This window comes from Protobothrops mucrosquamatus, unplaced genomic scaffold (assembly GCF_001527695.2).
Source record: "Protobothrops mucrosquamatus isolate PMUCROS unplaced genomic scaffold, P.Mucros_1.0 scaffold577, whole genome shotgun sequence".
Taxonomy (NCBI): Eukaryota; Metazoa; Chordata; class Lepidosauria; order Squamata; family Viperidae; genus Protobothrops; species Protobothrops mucrosquamatus.
The window spans coordinates 200,345-219,638 of record NW_015386878.1 but is presented as its reverse complement, the minus strand read 5'-3'; the positions used below and the strand labels follow the sequence as shown (position 1 = coordinate 219,638).

Here is a 19,294-nt window from a genome sequence, read left to right as displayed (position 1 = left end):
CCCAAATAACAACCCAGCTTCCCACAAGAAGAATTGTGTAAGAACATTATTCAGAAAGGCACAAACATACTCTAGCAACCCAATACATCAGAAAAAGGAAACAGACTAGCTATATAATATCTTCCAGCAAAATGGATAGCCAAATACTCAACCCACTACAATCGATCCAACACTATTTATTCATGTTGCCTTTTCATTCTTTTGAAGCATAATGTCCGAGGGATAGTGCAGTATATAGCATCTCAAAAGAATGAGACATATTCCTTGATTGTTTTTAGAAAAAAACACAATTGTTTCAAAGGATATTTGGTTCATAATGTTGCTGAATTCAATGCCAAAAAGTTTTTAAAAAGCTGTAGAAAAGTTTATGGTTTTATTTTTGTTAGTTGACACCTGGATTGTTTAGGTTTTGCCAGTTTACCATCCAGTAAATGAGAGATTTGTCAATGGCTTTGTCACTGTTGGCGGTTCTGCATTAGAGGTAAAAAATGTATTAATAGAAATTAAATTTTTTAATATTGATTTACTGGCAATCATTAAACATATTTTTAAGAATGCTAGGATGTGTTTAATGGTTTTATATATTTATAATGCAATTAAGATATGCTTCTGTTTTCATTATAATTTTAATTTCTCAAAAAGAAAACAAAATTTTATGTTGTTTCCGTAGTGTACTCACATTATTGTGAAGTGAAAGAAAATTTGTCTGCAGAAAAATAGACATTTGATACATTTTTTCTTTTTTCACAATATTAGCTTGGCTCTACCAGTGTTCAGTTTAAGGAGCAAAGAATTACCGTTAATAATGCTCCTCTCCATTTAACCACTTGCAGAACAGCTATTCTTCAAAATTTGGGACATAACCATGCGTATTTCCAGGTAAGGTATATTCACAATCGATATTGGGATGTATATAATCTAGCTTTACCAGGGATATTCCAGCATGTTTGGTGATAGAATACTTCTAAGATAGTGGGAAAAAAGGACTTTTATAATACTGTACTTGCTTTTATTGACAGGTCCTTGATGTCAATCCAGTTCCTGGAATGATTATAACTCCTTTTCAGGGTGTAATTCCAGTGGGAGGCCGTACTGAAATTAAAATTTATTTCAGACCCAATGCATTAATGAAATTTGACAGCAGAGTAGAGGTATTTGAATTGTTCGAAAGCTTTTATTAACTTGGATAATAAATAAATATTGTTTTCAAAATAGATGCATATTTTAATGTTTTATTCTGTGAAACTTGTGATTAACCATGTTTAGTTGAATTTTTGTAACAACATAAAATGTATATTAATATTCTGTTTGCTGGAGGGATAAAGCAGCAGCAGACATATTGGTTGATTTTTGCTTTTGTGAGATTCAACTGAAACTTCTCATACTACAGTGGTACTTCAGTATTTAACTGCTTCAAAACTTGTCGAATTTGGTACTCGACGCATTTTGATGAGAAAATGTTGTCCTGATACTTGTGGATTCTTTGGTATTTGGCACATTGTAAAAGGAAGAGGGGGACGGCCACGGAGGGTGGGCAGGAAGTTGGCTGGGAAGGTTGCTGCAAAAGGAAGAGGGGGAGGGCTGCAGAGGTTGGCAGGAAGTTGGCCATGCTGGCAAGGTCACTGACATAGGAAAAGAGACAGACAGAAAGTTTTTCCTGGCTAAAACAAGGGGTCACGAAGTAAGTCACTTAGTTTATTTGGCACTTGTAGTTTTAGTATTCATTGTGCCTTCCAGAACCAATTAATGTCAAATACCGAGATACCATTGTACTTTAGAAGCAAGGACTTGAACACAGAAAGGAAATTGAATACTACAAAGTTGACAATGAAGAATCTTAGCAGGAAATCCAAAGAATACGTAAATAAAGTAGAAATGAAACTGAAAATGAGAAATTAGGAAATCACTGTTTTTCCCTCTTGTTATTTAGGTAGCAATACGCAATGCAAAATCTTTGGAACTTAGGATTGGTGGATCTGTAGAGGTTCCTGACATATATATCAGTGTGGTAAATATGTAACATTTTGTGCATCCTTTAGGTTCTAAGATTTATAGTACTGAATATTATGCATTTATTCATAGGGAAGCCTCCATTCATTTTTAATGAAAGGTATGATAAGATTTAAAATGCTCTGTGGTGCTAAAGGATCTATGTGTATAGGCGTGTCCTCAATTTCGAATATGTTTACCTGAGATAATGTTATTACAGAAATCAATATTTTTGGTCTGTCAAATAATAACACATCCCTTTCATAAAATAAAAAAGCAGTAGCTGATAACTCCAAAGACTTAATTATTTACATTCTGTTTCTAGAATGTTTATTAGGTCCTGAGCATGTTTAAGATTGTTACCTTCTTAGCTCATGGCAACTATTCTTTAAGGTAATTACACATCTTTGTCATGATCTTTATGGTGATGCAAATTCTTTGGAACAGTTTTTGTAATATGCAGGACCGTATATGAGGCACCTGTCTTCAAATTATTAAAGCAAATTTATTGTTTTTCCATATTGATGTAGCTGTTTCATAAGCTGTCCCATAATAATGCCACATATTCACAACAATAATATTGTTATATCTCCATATGCATGTAGACATCCTATCTCTACAGCTTCTTCAACAGAATTGTTTGTGATTTTGTTTCTTATCATTACCTTGGTCACTCAAATGATTATTTATTGTTTTCTTTAAAGTGCTCTTTTATCTTCCCTGGTGTTTATGTTAATTCTACTCAAGAAATTCCATTTTCTATTGAGAACAAAGGAAAGTCATATGCTAAAGTGACAATAGATTTGTCTGAACATGATGACTTTACTCTACATTTTCAGCCAGGTATTTCTTAATTTAAAATTGTAATTGTCTAGAAAAATCTGTTTAGTTTTTTTTTTAAAGAAAAGGCTGTTATATTTATCTTAAAATCTAAACTTTTAAAATGAATTAAATATTTTCTATTTAAATACAGACATGTATGTACTTATTCAGAGAGTTCCATTTAGTAATTCTATTAAAACTTTCTGTGTTAAATGAGATGCACATATTCTTTTGATGTTCCTACATCCTATAATAAAGTAATATCAACCTGAAAACTATATAGGATATATATCTGTGTAAAACTATGGCCACCATCTCCAGCACCTTCTTCCAAAAGTGAAAACTGGATAAAAATTATCCAGAATGGTTCAGTTTAGGGGGGGGGGAAGGGATGGGAGGAAGCTAAAATAGATGTGGCTGAGTTAATAGCCACCAGAACTCTGTCCAGTTTATCAGGCCCCAACTCTTCACTTTATCAGGAACAAACTCAGTCATTTCCACAGGATTTGCTTCTAAGCTGGAGTCCAATTTAGTGTGAATCTGATCAACTTCTTCCCTTAGATTTCTAGCATATTCCTTACAATGACCTTGTAGATGAATCTCTGAACTATCCCCTCCCAGGAGGGCTTGGGTAATCTAAAACAAGGCTGCTAGACAGCTAGTTATTATGTAGACAGTAAGAGCTGAGGTATATTGACATTTGATTGCCATTATCACCAAGGGATAAGCCCTAATAATGGCTCTAACTCATGTTAGGTAAAATTTGCTCCAGTTGTTTCTTTAACCAATTTATCTCTCTCAGCTCCTATAAAAGAAAGATAATTCTGGGATTCCCAAGAAAGGAAAGGCTTCTTGGACAAAATCTGATTCAGACACCAACTTTTTAGTGTTTGAGGCCACTGTGGTTTCGGTTGGATCATGTAGCATACCCTCATAAGCAACTCTAAATTTGCTTTAGAACTCAACTGGGTCCATCTGTTACTTTGTAAACATGACTGATACTCATATATTGAGGTCTGGTCTCTAATCAGTTTCAGATAATTGTTACTTAATGCATGTGCCAAATGGGTGGCAGCTTATCTTCTTCTCTTAGTTATTCATCAAGAAAGCCACTCCATGTTCACTACATGGGTCTTACTGGGAGTAAGATGCAAGGGGAGTGTGGGCAATGCTAGGGTCCATGAGTGTGATTGGAAGATCACTGCAACCAGATCTTCTTAAATCTTTGAATGCTAATGCTATCTGCAGACTGTGACAATCTCTTGTTTGTACTATTGGATATAGTTGCTGCCTGCAGATTGCTTATAGCTTTTTGCGTTCACCATGAGCAGGATTTAAATCTATAGAATAGAAATATACTATTATAAAATTGAAAGTACAAATAATTGATAAAATTATTTTTATATTTTCTGATAGATATGTATAATACATCAGAGGCCTCTCGAGTTTATCGTACGACTATAGAAGCCAATACTATTATGGAATGTTCTCTGAATTTCACACCAAAAGAAGTAAGTTTATGTTTTAGTGAATATTAATCTATTTATATTGTTTTAAAATGTTATTTCCCATCTTCCCTGCCCAAGTTCTTTTAGGCTGCCTCATCATGGCAGTGTGTGTGTGTGTGTGTGTGTACGAGTATGGTAGGGGGAGGGGTGCTCCTGGGAGGGATGAGTGAGAGGATATGCCAAGATTATATATTCCCACTAGAGTTACCCACCATGTAAAGATCATCCCAGCTGCTCAGCTAAAGTAAACAGGCACCCATATTGGCCAGCAGCAGTATAGAAAAATACTGGAGTGACAGTTGCAAAGTTGTCAATTATTGTATGGGAGAAAGAGAAAGTAAACCACACCTATATTTTTTGTCAATAAAACCACATGGATAGAAAATATAAAATGATTAATGATATTACACAACATCTGTAAAGACATTGAAGATGGAACCAAACAAGGAAATACAAGGAAAGTCTTTTAAAAGATTTCTGAATTCAGGTTCCAATCTTGAATTGGGCATACTAAAGAAATCCAGTGGACAGATCATAACCAATTTAAAAGTTATCAAACAAAGACAGAAATAGTATATTGAAATACTATATAGTAGAAATATCAACATTTAAGATTCCGTAAAAGATATTTCTACATGAACCTCTGGTACTAGATGATGAAGTTAGATCAGCATCCTGATCATTACCCAAATCAAAGGGCTACAGGAATCAGTGGAATACCCATTGATATACAGCAGCCAAAAGAACAAGGTTGGTCAAGGTTTGGTTACAGTTCCAGCCAAACTATGCCAGCAAATCTGGAGAATGACACAGTGGGCACAGATTGGAAGAGATGAGTCTACGTTCCAGTATGTAATAAAGGAGTGTGCAAACTATCATACATATCCTTAATTTCACAAGCTAGCAAAATAATGGTTAGGATTATCCAATGCAAATTAGAACTCTCTATGGAAAAAGAGATGCTGGATGTTAAAACTAGCTTTAGCTGAGGAATGTGAGGCCTAATTGCTGTATAATGGAGAAAGTGAAAAAATAAAAAAAGAAGTTAATACGTCCATCAATGATTATCAAAAAGTCTTTGATTGTACCAGTAACATCAAGCTGGAATGTGCTCAAAAAAAGGAGAATCTCAGAATATCTCATTGTATTCATGAGAAATTATATACAGATCAGGAAGCTATATTATGGACAGCCTGGCTCCGGATTGGCAGAGGAGTGAGACAAGGCTGTATGCCTTCTCTTATGTATTCAATTTATATGCTGAATATATATTAAGAGAAGCAGGAATAGAAGAAGATGAATGTGGTTTTAAAATTTTAACCATATTCAGACAAGTATTTAATCATATAATATTTCATCTGGTAAGTCGAATCAAATCTCTTGAATCTAACTCTAGCCTTCTGCTTTTGCCAAATAGCTTTCCGAGCAGTATGTTCCGCTTGCCAGGGGATTCTTCATGTATTTTTGTGAGTGTTGTTGGGAATGGGAAAGACAAATTAAGTAGGATATACGTTTTTTCTCTCCCAAACTCTAATGATTCTCCTGGCAGCTCTATAATCCATTTTGTTAGATCTTCTTTCTTATCCTCAAATTTGTTTTGAAGTCCTGAAAGATGAAATATTTTTTCCATTTTCATTGTTGTGGCAAAATCTTGCAGATTTTCTTTTGTTTGTATTAAGCTATAGTTCTCTTCATTGGTAGCTTCCCTATTTGGGTCACTTTCCTCTGGTTTATGTTCTGTTATCTGATTTGTTTGTTCATTATTTATTGTCGTTTTCTGAGAGTTTTTTAATTGTAACTTTAGGTTGAAGATGTGCTCATTTATGTCATCAAAGTTGTTTTTAATCTCATCATAGTTTGTAACAATTGTCATTTGAATCTGTCGCAGCATTGCATACATTTCCTCCTGGAAAGTATTTGCCTTGCCTTGGAGTGTTGGTCCTGCAGATCTCTGATGTTCCAGGTTGGGGCCTTCAGAAGGGAACATTAGGTGTGATTTCCTGTTACTTTTAGATAGCTATGCAACAGCCATTTTGTCTCCCCCCTCCATATAGTCTTTCACCGGTACCATAGTGTCTATGATTAGTCTCGTCAAACCAGCCAATCTTAAAATCCAAACAACCAAATCTTATATAGTTCTTACCTTTATATATGGTTTTTGTAATCCAGTGCATTTCCAATTGTCAAATCAGCATTGAAAGCAGTGTTTTATAACAGTTCTTCTGTTCAGAGGTCTTACGATTATCAACCAGCCAAAATTGCAGTCCAGAATGTTTAGCCATTTAAGAGTTTTCCAGTAAATTCCCCCTAGAAGATTAGCCAAAAGTCGAAGTTTTTCTTTCTCTGCAAACAATTATTGAGCTTAAAAATCACAGTTTAGTAAGTATTTATAATCCCAGAAGGTCAACAGTTTTTAAAACAAATGTGGTTCTCACTCTGTAGTAGATGGCCCTGTATATTTTCTTTCCTCTGTTCCCAGCTGTTCTTTATTTGGCTAAAAGTCTCTGAGGTTCAAAATAACAAGTTTTCTCTATTTCTGGGTGTCTTGCCAATTTCTGAGTCAATGCAGCTGTAGTTTTATGTTCTAATCCTCCACTAGATGTCAGTAGCTATTCATTTTCCAACTTTTAAGACAGAGAATTATTTTCTTATAATTTCATCAATACTCTCTCAGATACGGAATCTTTAACAGTTTTCATAATTTTCAGATTTATCCAGACTGTAGTATTATTAACTTCATTTCAATATATTTCTGTCCCCCATAAACATTAATTCACCGTTTCTGTCTATGGAAGGGTAGGGGTGTAGTCCCCTCCTCACTTTCAGAAGATTTTTTGCTTCTTGGGGATCTTTTCCAGGAAATCAGTTACGAAATAGGAAAGAGAAGATCGATATTCTCATCCAATTCCAAGTATGTTGTTCACAGTTGTTCTGGTTAGCACTTTTGGACTTCGGCTGTCGGTAGCTTGGGCTAATCAGCAAGGCGTGGCTAGCCTTTCTCCTGCCGGGTTGGAGGACTTCCCCCGGATCAAATGGACCAACCGCCATCATTCTGCAATCAGCGGGGAACCTCTCCTTCGTTGCCTCTCCAGGGCAACCTTCAACCCATTTAGGGTCCCCTGGCAGGGCAAAACTAGCCGTGGGGTGCAGAGCCCCACAATCCATCAGCTGCGGAGCTACAATGCAAGACCAGAAGTCTCAGAATAGTGGAATTATTGTTTCTTAGAAAATACATTGTACTCTTGCCATTTTTTTTAGTTAGAATCAATTATAACAGCCTTTTAGGGCAATCACCTATGAATTTTCTCAGTCATTGTTCATTTTTAAGGAAGATTGTCTTGTTTCCTCTCCCCTCTTTTCTCACTTTTTGATGGATATTCCTAAATGAGAGCTGATTTTTCTAGGATGATAGAAATAACTCTAATCTATCTGATTTTATTTTGCCAGTAGTAACAGTTCTCAAGGTATTGATAAAAGCTGAAGTGGATGGATAACTTGAGGTGTGAGGTCACTTCACCTCCCTCCCTGCTGCCATCATTTTTCTCAATGCCTCATTCTAATGATCCTCAGGAAGATGAATTTTGGTTATGGTGGTGGAGATCTGAAGCACCAACTTTCATCATGAGTAAAATAAGCAAATCTGAGAATTATTATTTGTTACATTAATCAGTTAATTGCTAGCTGGCTAGAATAATGCAGTCCTTCATAGCCTCTTGACCTATTGTTCTTCTGGTTGGGCATTCAATCAGGGGGTGATGGTATATAGTTAATCTTAGAAAGAAAGTGGCTAGTGGTGGGATGGTGATGACTAATAACTCTCATGGTTCTTGTGTGAAGGTTACATTGAGCAAGATCTGAAATGAAGGGCTTTGAATCTGCTTTTTTGACATCTGGTATCTTAAAAAAATGATTTGATTGAGAGTTATATCTTTGCATCTGTCCTGCTTGTGAATCATCTACTTCCAGGATTGGACTTGATGAAGCCTGACACCTATGTTCACTCCTGAATACAAAGGCTTAACAATTTTGTTTTAAGGAAGGGTTTATTTACAGCCGAAGTGCAATCTGTAATTTTTAACTAGAAATGCAAGTATAGTTATAATATATCATTATTTAAACTGTCTGCTGAAGACAGATCATCCCATTAAAGAAAAAGAAAAGGTGGCATGCAGCTCTTATTTTCTTAATGGCATTATTTAAATCTGCACTGATATTTAGTTCTTCACTCTTAGCAGAAGCACATTTAACTAAAACAGCTGCACATCAAAATTACATTCCATTTTCTAAGTGTTATTTTTTTATCCTTTTTTGCTTTAGGTAAAGATTCTCCAATAGAGATTTGTTTAGATTCTATTATTTATATAATTTGATTTTAATATAACTTGAACTTTCAAGTCATTATAATCTTAGACACTTAAAAGATGATTGGATGCTCATTCATAATTATCCCAGCAAATGGTTTTGATTTCCTTCCTATCACTATTGTACTTCAAACCTACTATAGGCCATCTGGACATTTGTTATAATTGATACAAGTAATTCTGGTAATTAATGAATCATTGGGGAGAGAGAGTGAGAGAGGGCTGCTTTTTAAAAAGAAAAATTACATTTCTTTTATTGGTGAGTCTGCAGTAATAGGGCACTGTTTAGTTTTTTTCTATTTTTTGCTGATAAAATATTTTTATGTGTGACGCATCTACTTTTTCTCCTTTTAAATTTGATTATATATGTCAACTGAGTCTGTTTTAATTTTTATGGCAAATTATCCCTGAGGATAAATAGAATGTTTTTCTATACAGTAGCTTTTGATATTTTGCTAAGCCAGATTTCTTGTTTCATTATCTCAGTTCTACTATTATTTTGAACTGGTTTCACTCCACTTTGTTTTTTGTAGAAAACAGTTCTAAGAAAATTATCCCTGGAACTCCATGTTCAACCGTGTTCAAAATGTTATATCTGCTATATTAGGATGTATATTCATCTATATAAAGATAAATTGTCTGAAGTTATAGGTTTGGTATCACCAGTGTACGAATAAATACAATACAGAACAAATAATTAGTACAACATAACACCACAATACCACTGATATTTAACCTATACTTCTTTAACTCTACTGGCCCTGCTATTACTATTTGTAACTTGCTTCTGGAAGCAGGGATAGGTAGAAGACAATGAACAAATTGAAACTGAATGCAGATAGTTTGTCGTTCTTTAATATAAGAGCAGTTTTATATTTCCAATATACTCAATCAGATGCTACTGTTAAAAAAGCAGAGGTTAGGAATGTGGCATTTCAGTTGCATTTGATGGATTGTCTTCTTTCCTCTACTGAGATTCAATCTTGAACCATTATTTCAGATTCAAAAGAATAAAACTTTAGAAAATTAACTTTTTAAAAAGAATAAAGCCTAAACTTCTAGAAATGCAACAATGGTAAAGTGCAACATACGTTCTGAGGGCTATCCTCAAATATTGTTTGAAAACTTTGGGCAGAACGCAGCAGTCCCAGTGGATCTAGTTCTTTTGCAATACCTGCTGATAAACTTCCAAGTTCTATTTAAAGTGCTATTAACTTTAACTTCTTTCATTGCATGGAATGATAATTCATGGAGCACATAATCTTTTATACTATTTACTTGCTTTTGAGATAATTTTCATAGTACTTCCTCTTAAAATTTATCTATATAGGTCAAGTTGCAAGAAATTCTTTGTATATTTGGCGGAATAAAGGCCACAAATTTAGTTTTTCACCAAACAATAGGTTTTTTTCTAATTTTTAGAACTATATTTCCATTTACAATCTTTTTAATCTTAATTTCATTTCTTTGTGGAATGACTTTTCTTTCTTAGTATTTTGGGAATATGAATTGACTACTGCCTGAATACAAACTTTGCTGGTTTCTGGTATTCAAACATTTGTATTGTTAGCAATAAGAAAATTATAAATTTATATTCATCCTCTAGGTGGCAGCCTATGACTTTATTCTTCCAATAAAAATTAATGCTGATGAAGCTCAGTGTTCCACAAATACTTCAAAAAAGTTAAATTCTGCTAGTTCAGCAAAGCATATGGTTGTTCCTCGACCTCAATCATTGACTATACCTACTCAAGAATGCAAAGTGCAAGCAACTGGTATGTAAGCCTCAGAGGTAAATACAGATATGTACAGTGCTTTTTTTGTTAAAAAAAAAAAAAAGGTGCCGGAACTCACACACATTATACAACCCGCCTTGCCTATCCTACAAGGTTCCATCCAAAAAAGGTGCCGGAACTCCGTTCTGGGCGTTCTATGACAAAAAAAGCCCTGGATGTGTATATACAGAACATCCTTTAATAAATTTTAAATGTGATAAAATGTGATAAAATGGACAAATCTAAATTAAGATATTTTTTTAAGAATTTATTTATTCACATTTTTGAATTGCCCATCCCCCTCAGAGAGGAGCTCTGGGTGGTGTACAATAAAATATAAAAATAATGTATAAGAATTTAAAAAATAAAAATAAAAAATAGAATTTAAAAGGAGGCAAGGATGATTGCACCTTGTTAAAAATTAGTTAAAAAGGTGAAGAGAGGGCTCCCAGGGTGCAATCCAACCTGTGTACTCCTCTTGGCTTCCCAGATGAAGCCACAGAGCCTTGTGGTGTGTGCCTTACCTCCAGGGGGAGAATATTCCACAGGGTCGAGGGTGACAGCAAAGAAGGCTGTCTTTCTAAACCCCACCTGTCAAAATTCTTTAGCTGATGGTATCTGCAACATATCTTCCTTGCCTGGAAGGAAGGTGGAATGGGCCAATGTAGTGAGATGAAGATGTTTCCAAAGGTAGCCTGAGCACATACCATGTAGGGCTTTATAGATCACAACCAATATCTTGAATTGGACCCTGAATCAAGCTATCCAATGTAGTTTTCAGAGCAAAAGTGTTACATGCACCCTTTTGGGGGCATCTAGAATTGTTCCTGTGGCTGCATTCTGCACTAGCTTAAGTTTCTCAATACTTTTCAAGGGCAGTCCCATATGAAGCTCATTGCAGTAGTTCAGACAGGAGATAACCAGGGCCTGAGTGAAAATTTCTGTATTATCTAGATACTTTCTGTGTGGATTCAGACTTGAGATGTTCTTGATTACCAGATGAATGATCTGAACTGAGAGACAAAAACAAGAGAAGTGTGACCCAGTTGATATTTATGGGTCTTTTAAGTGATCATTGACTATGTTATACAATAATTTCAAGGAGCTTAGAGAAGGAATACCTTGTAGTGGTTCCACCTTTATCACTCTAGCAGAAGTATTATTGAGATATCTACTCAGATCTTTTTATTTTCTATATCATATGCTGCTACATTTCACAAGGACCTATGATTCTGTACAGTATAATAAAATGACATAATAAATCAATAAACCAAGTAACATACCCTAAATAGTAGTTTTGAAGATCACATCTTCCATAATACAATAAAGCTGATAATGATATAGACATGCTGTGACCAATTATCCCCCCCACAACACCCTGTTTTTCCAGTCGTCCTGAAGGTCACAAATGAAGATGTCCTCCTGGTCTGCAGTGGGAGGATGGTCTAGAGCAGGGGTGTCAAACTGCCGGCCCATGGGCCGGATGTGTTGTGGTGAAACTGCGACCACCCCATTGCTGGCAATGGAAAAAAAGTCACGATATGTCGCGACACATCACGTGACATTGCAAGTTTGACGCCCTTGGTCTAGAGGGTGTCCATTGTTACCCCAAAGCAGTCATTCCTTTCTGTCTCCTGAATTTATGATGGGAGAGGAACTATTAGTATATTTATTTAGGATAAATACATTAGACAGATAAGACCTCTTTGAAATCAACTGTCCTGTAGCTACTAGAGTACCAAATTTTGTTGAGCTTTGTAAGTCAGAATGAGTATTCATTCCTTTTTTATATATTTATTTATTTTTCATGCTTCTATGCTGCTTTAGACATGAGACTCTATGCAACTTAATGCAAAGCATTCAATATATACATAAAACATTAGCAAAATGATCAAATGTATCAATAATGGTAATAATAAATACAACTAAATATAAATTCAACATAATGCTATTATTTTTCTAAAAACAATGCACCTTTTAATACCAAAGCAGACAGTTTTATCCCAATGCACATACAACTTCCATTCTTACCTCAGTCCTCAAAGATGTATCTTAAAAATTAAAAAAAAGCAATAAAATATATTACAAAAAAAGATGCACTTAAAAAACCATCCTGAATATTAGAAGAGAAAGGAATACTTAGGAAGGAGCAGAATCACTCTCACACTCTGTAGTGCCCTGTAGAGATACAATGAAATCAAACATTGCTGAGAGATCTAAAAAGATAAAGAGGTATGCATCCATATTCTCACACAGGATCTCACCCAACACTATAACCAGTATGGTTTCTGTTTCATGCCTAGGCCTGAATTCTGGATGAAAAAAATCCAGATAAACTGCATTCTATAGGGTGGTTTGCAAGTGATTGGACACTGGATGTTAGTTGTCTAGCATGTCTAAATCCAGAGATGTCTTCTTCATGATGGAGTGTACCATTGCCTCTTTCAGGTCAGAGAGCACCATCCTTTTCCACAATGAGGCATTGACCATTTTCCTGATCCATCCATTGCCTCCCCTACCTGCTCCCAAGATCCACAAGATTTTGTAGTTTCACTTTTAGAGCAAATCAATGTACTATAACAGAGTAATCAAACATTTTAGCCTGTACCAAAAATATTTGGGCCTCAAAGTCTGAATGGTCACAGTGACATTATCAGGAGTATGAGTTCCAAATTTAACAACCTGCTTTTTGGAGAATTTGTGAGTTGTTCTTTACAACAAAAATAGATATGGATGCTTTAAATTGAGATTTATTTAATCTTTTTATGATTTTGAGAATCTAAGAACTTTCTTAGAAATATGTATTTAAATGCATAAAATAAAATACATAGGTATAGATTGTATTACAAGGGAAACCAATTGTACTCAAACATAGTTTTATTAAAAATACATAACAGGATAGTACAGTAATATATATGATTATTAATCCATAAATCAATAACAAAAGAATACCCTTTGTTGGGCATAATAATTTTAGATATTGAGATTTACAAGTTAGCAAATAATTTTGGAATCTAGATGTCATAAATTACTTTCTTGCCTACATACATTATTGAATGAAAAGCTAAATTTCAATTATAAGTTGTTGAAAATAAAGTTTTAATTTTTTCCCATCCATCCTCCTAAAATCTCTTCAAAGACCTTTCATCAAGAATACCTAATTTAAATTATTGCATACGTTTTCATGTTAATTTTGCTGTACTCAGCCGCAATTCCAGACCAGAGCCCTATTTGTAATGTTATGAGATAATGTTACGAGAATTTTCTATCTTGAGTGCTAACTTAATTTGGCAAACCTATACAGGTCTGGATAGAGCTTCAATTTTATCTCCCCATCAGGGTACCCTGAAGTTTTCTCTATATAGTAAGCTGAGGAAAGATATATTCAGTTTTGTTCATGTACTGAGTGTATTTCTTGCCATTTCAAATCAGCCAAACTTTTGAAATCTGGATTCTTTATTGAGTCTTGTTTGATTTGAAGATTTTCCAATTCTAGTCAAAATTACTGATTTCATCCAGATTTAATCCATGTGTAGTTTAATAAATCTTGAAGTTAAAATAGTTGTCTATGTTTGTTTGTTTCTACAGTGTTACAGCCGCCACTGAATATTTATCCTTTAGAGCTCACCTTTCAACATAGTGTAAAATGTATCAACATGGGTGTTATAAGTGACAGCAGTAATATAAAGGTTGGTACATATTATAGGGAAGTGTGGATACTTCTAATTGTGCCACACTGTTGTTCTGAAGTTCTGTTTATGTAGTGTTTTCAAACAAGAATTAGTAATTCAAATGCTGGTAATTTTTGCTCACACTATTTCTGTATATTTTCTTTTAGATTCTATGTCTGCTTTTGATTTCCTGTATGATGGCAGAATAAAAACATACCACACACAATCATACACAGATATATATATACACTAAAAATTATAGTGCTTCTTTATATCTAAAATAAATTAAATATATGTTACAGAATATAGAGTACAGGATTAATCTACTTGCAGATTAAAATTTAAACTGAAAGACCTCACTGAAACCTAAGGCTAAGTTACTAATCAAATTTATAAGCCTTAAGTCATGCCTTAGATTCAGTCCTCTGATGTGGCCAAAGATAGGAGAAAAGTTTTATTACCCTTTTTTCTCTTTTTTCCTATTAAGCACAGTTTAGAATTATTTCAAATTAATGCTGAATAGTGGTCATTTTTTCCAGGAAAAATGTATATTTATTGCATTTACATCTGTTTTTTCCCCCCTTGAATAAAATTTTATTTTATTCAGAAAATTAAGGTAAAATAAAAACTCAAAAAAGACAGAGAAAGAGAGAGAAAGAAATGTTATAAAAACAAACAAGGATGAACAAAATATTAGATAGGAAAGAAAAAATGTACATTAAAAAAGAGAAAAGTAAAAAACAGGCAAAGTAGTTAATGGGAACAAATGGCAAAGTTAAAATTCAGAGCCATCTGTTAACAATCTATTATTGTATTTAACTTGTAGAAAGTCTACAACAGCTTCTTATCTATCATAAATCACTGCAATCATTGTCTCTGATCTGTTTGGGATCAAAGATCCTTCTTTGATTTTTAATAACAAAAATTTTCCTTAAGATTTTGGTTGAGAACTTTCCCAACAATTGTATCTTTTCTCCCTAAATCATAAACCTCTGTTGTCGATCCATTTTCTCAAAAAAGTCCAATTGAAATTATTTTCCAGTTAGATATAGTAAGTCCANAGTAAGTCCATTCCCCAATTACCATCATTCTTCTTTAGAAAGTCCAGTTGATCACTCGATTCTGTTAACTCCAATTCTAGAATAGAACAATAACTTTATTGTCACTTTGAATGTACACTAATTGGCATACATTAAAATGAAATTTGCTACAGCTCTCAAAGGGTCACTACCTCCTACATAAATATGACAAAAATAAATAAATACAGAATTATGCGTATACCCACACATATTATAAGACACAGAGAAACAATAGTTTAGTTCGGGTTATGTATGTGCATGGTGAGAAAAACGAATCTTGAGATTTTACCAGACAGATGGCATAGGGAACAAAGCTATTACAGAATCAGATAGCCCTGCTAGAAATATTTCAAAACCTCCTCCCAGAGGGGAGCAACAAAAACAGACCATGAAGTGCGTATGTGTGGTCTCTAACATAGCTTTGAGCTCACTACTACTACTACTACTACTACTACTACTACTACTACTACTACTAATAATAATAATAATAATAATAATAATAAAAATAAAAGTTGGAAGGGACCTTGGAAGTCATCTAGTCCAACCCCATGCTCAGACAGGAAACCCTATACCATTTCAGACAAATGGCTGTCCAGTCTCTTCTTAAAAACTTCCAGTGTTGGAGCATTCACCACTTCTTTGAGCTGGAGGCAGGTTGTTCCATTGGTTAATTGTTCTAACTGTCAGGAAGTTTCTCCTTAGTTCTAAGTTGCTTCTCTCCTTGATCAGTTTCCATCCATTGCTTCTCGTCCTGCCTTCAGGCACCTTGGAGAATAGCTTGACTCCCTCTTCTTTGTGGCAGCCCCTGAGATATTGGAACACTGCTATCATGTCCCCCCTCATCCTTCTTTGCGTTAAACTAGACATACCCAATTCCAGCAACTGTTCCTTATATGTTTTAGCCTGTAGGTTTGTTGGAGAAGGCTGAAGAGACCTAATCATCTTTGTTGCTCTTCTCTGTACTCTTTTTAGAGTCTCAACATCTTTTTTACATCGTGGTGACCAAAACTGGATGCAGTATTCCAGGTGTGGCCTTACCAAGGCATTGTAAAGTGGTATTAATACTTCACGTGATCTTGATTCTATCCCTCTGTTAGTGCAGCCTAGCACTGTGTTGGCCTTTTTGGCAGCTGCAGCACACTGGTGGCTCATATTTAAGTGATTGTCCACTAGGACTCCGAGGTCCCTCTCACAGTTACTACTATTGAGCAAGGTACCCCCTATACTATACCTGTACAATTGTTTTTTCTTGCCTAAATGTAGAACCTTACTTTTTCACCATTGAATTTCATTTTGTTAGATAGCGCCCAGTGTTCAAGTCTGTCCAGATCCTCCTGTATCCTAAGCCTGTCTTCTGGAGTGTTGGCTATTCCTGCCAGCTTGGTGTTGTCTGCAAATTTGATGATTTCCCCATCTATCCCCTCGTCCAAATCGTTGATGAAGATGTTGACGAGCACTGGGCCCAAAACAGAGTCCTGGGGCACCCCACTACACACTTCCCTCCATGTAGATGTGGTTCCATTGAGGACCACACGCTGAGTACGGCCTTATAAGCAGCATCCTGAATACCAGGAAACGAGCTTCCTATGATCTCGGCTGTCCTTACCATTCTCTGTATGGACTTTCTATCTGCTGCCACCACACCAGACAGTGATGCAGTTTGTTAAAATGCTTTCAATTGCGCCTTTGTAAAAAGTGGCCAGGACAGAAGGAGAAAGATGTGCTCTCCTCATCCGACGCAGGAAATGCAGACGCTGGTTTGCATGCTTCACTAAGGATGACGTGTGGAGAGACCAATTCATATTGTTAGTTATCTGCACTCCCAGATACTTAATACTGTTGACCACCTCTATAGCTGCATTCTTGATACTGAGTGGAGTATGACTATGCCGGCTCTTTCTAAAATCTACAATGATCTCCTTTGTTTTATCAACATTTAGAACCAGGTTACTTTTATATTCACCTCTTCCCTATAAGCATCTTCATTTTCATCCCAGATAAGACCCACCACTGCCGTGTCTGCATACTTCACAATATGTTTTGTAGCAGATTTGGCACCGCAGTCGTGGGTCATCAAGGTGAACAGTAGCAGACTCAGGACACAGCCATGTGGAGAACCTATACTCAAGGAGATGGAATTGGTAACTTTCTTTTCAACTCACACAACCTGGGATCTATCAATAAGGAAATCAAGTGTCTGTAGAATCTGTAGAAGCCATATCCCCTTCAGCCTTCTCCAACAAACCTACAGTTTCCAAACCAAGCTGCTTCTCCTTTAAATCTGCCAACAGCAGTTTAGATTCCAATCTATCCACTTGTGAGCTTGGTTTGGCTATAGTTGATTGTGTCTGAATATCCTCTTTAGATAGATTTAAAACCATTGTTACGTTATCAAACTTTTTACCAAAGTCTTCAGTTTAAACTTACAGGTTAAAGAGTAATTTTTCCCCTAAAGGCTTCCCAGAGGGCTTTATCTTTAAGTTGGTACATTGTTTGCATTTTTAATACAGTCCTGTAACTGGGCATTCATAAATAGACATAAACGGTTCCTTTCAAAGACAGGAGTAAGATATATTGTAACAAAGTAATATATATATATATATGAAGAGAAGGACTAGGGATGACATGATAGTAGTGTTCCAATATCTCGGGTTGTCACAAAGAAGAGGGAGTCAAGCTTTTCTCCAAAGCACCTGAAGGCAGGACAAGAAGCAATGGATAGAAACTAATCAAGGAGACACCCAAAATAGAACTAAGAAGAAATTTCCTGACAGTTAGAACAATTAATCAGTGGAACAAATGGCCTCCAGAAGTTGTGAATGCTCCAACACTGGAAGTTTTTAAGAAGAGACTGGGCAACCATTTGTCTGAAATGGTGTAGGGCTTGCTGCCTGAGCAGGGGGTTGGACTAGAAGACTTCCAAGTTCCCCTCCAATTCCATTATTATTATTATTATTATTGTTGTTGTTGTTGTTGTTGCCATTGTCATCATCAAAATCTTGGGCCGTTTTTAGCTGCCCATTCAGATCTAGGAACCCACTTTGGTGGCAAAATCAACTGTTTATCGACAGGGGAAACATTGCCCTTCACTCAGCATGCCATCTTGGAGGAAATCCAACAGTAGAATGAAACAGTTCAATTCTCACAACTGCCATAGAGATAGGAAAAGCCTTCTCTTTGGGCATTATTGCTTCAAAAGTGACCTGATCAGTGCTCCTTCAGTAAAGTTGAAGTATCTTTTGTATCAGAAATGAGTCTGAAATATCTTTTGTTTGGATTTCTAAAACCTTGATTCTGAGCATAGCATTTTTTTCTATTTATTACATGCGTATCAAATGAGTAATTTGTTCGTACAGCTCAAAATTCATGCAGACACATCTTTTGCATATGTCACTTTTACATCGCTCATTTTAATTAGCAATCCGAACACCCCACTACTATTTTGCACAATATTATAACTCTGGTATTTTTCAATGACACTCATAATTTGGAAAAAATATGCCTGAAATTTGGAGGACATACATAAATCTTTTGATGGTAGGTCTTTTTGGTGTCATTAATTATTCATAAAGTAGCCCATCTTATATCATGTGGCTTACCTCATGTCTTTCTGCAGAAACTGTATTTGAAAAACATCTCAAAGAAACAGCTTACTTGGCGATTTGATCTTGATGGAGCAGGCAAAGCCGTAGATGATGGTATCTTCAAATTTAGTTTACATACTGGAATTCTCTATCCGGGACAAAATACAGCTGTTACCATATGCTTCTGCCCATGTAAGAATTTGTTTTCCTTTCTACTCTGTATATGTTTAAATCAATTCTATATTTGAAATGCTTTATAGATACTTTCTTACTTATTTTTCTACATTTGACAAGTTAGTTATTTTGTTTGGATTGAGCTGATGCAGGCAAAAGACTTCTCTCTCTCCCATATTTAGGCTGACAGGGTGTTCAAAAAGCACTCATTCTCTTCCCCTGTCTCTTGTAGCTAACAAAGTGAGAAAGAGCCTGTGGCATAGAGGACTAATGCTTCTGCTTAACATGCAGACAGCCCAGGTTCGAATCTCGGAAGGGTATGTCTGACTGA

The 19,294-nt window shown here is 35.4% G+C and overlaps 1 protein-coding gene across 1 annotated transcript in view; it reads left to right on the top strand.

The window, feature by feature from the left end:
* Positions 1-19,294, top strand: part of CFAP47 (cilia and flagella associated protein 47) — a 174,451-nt gene that overhangs the window by 35,223 nt on the left and 119,934 nt on the right. The window contains exons 18-26 of the mRNA XM_015817345.1: positions 407-481; positions 757-879; positions 1,020-1,151; positions 1,931-2,008; positions 2,694-2,832; positions 4,228-4,322; positions 10,287-10,455; positions 14,044-14,144; positions 18,822-18,981. Of these exons, the coding sequence (XP_015672831.1) occupies positions 407-481; positions 757-879; positions 1,020-1,151; positions 1,931-2,008; positions 2,694-2,832; positions 4,228-4,322; positions 10,287-10,455; positions 14,044-14,144; positions 18,822-18,981 (1,072 nt within the window). The remainder of the gene's footprint in view (positions 1-406; positions 482-756; positions 880-1,019; positions 1,152-1,930; positions 2,009-2,693; positions 2,833-4,227; positions 4,323-10,286; positions 10,456-14,043; positions 14,145-18,821; positions 18,982-19,294) is intronic.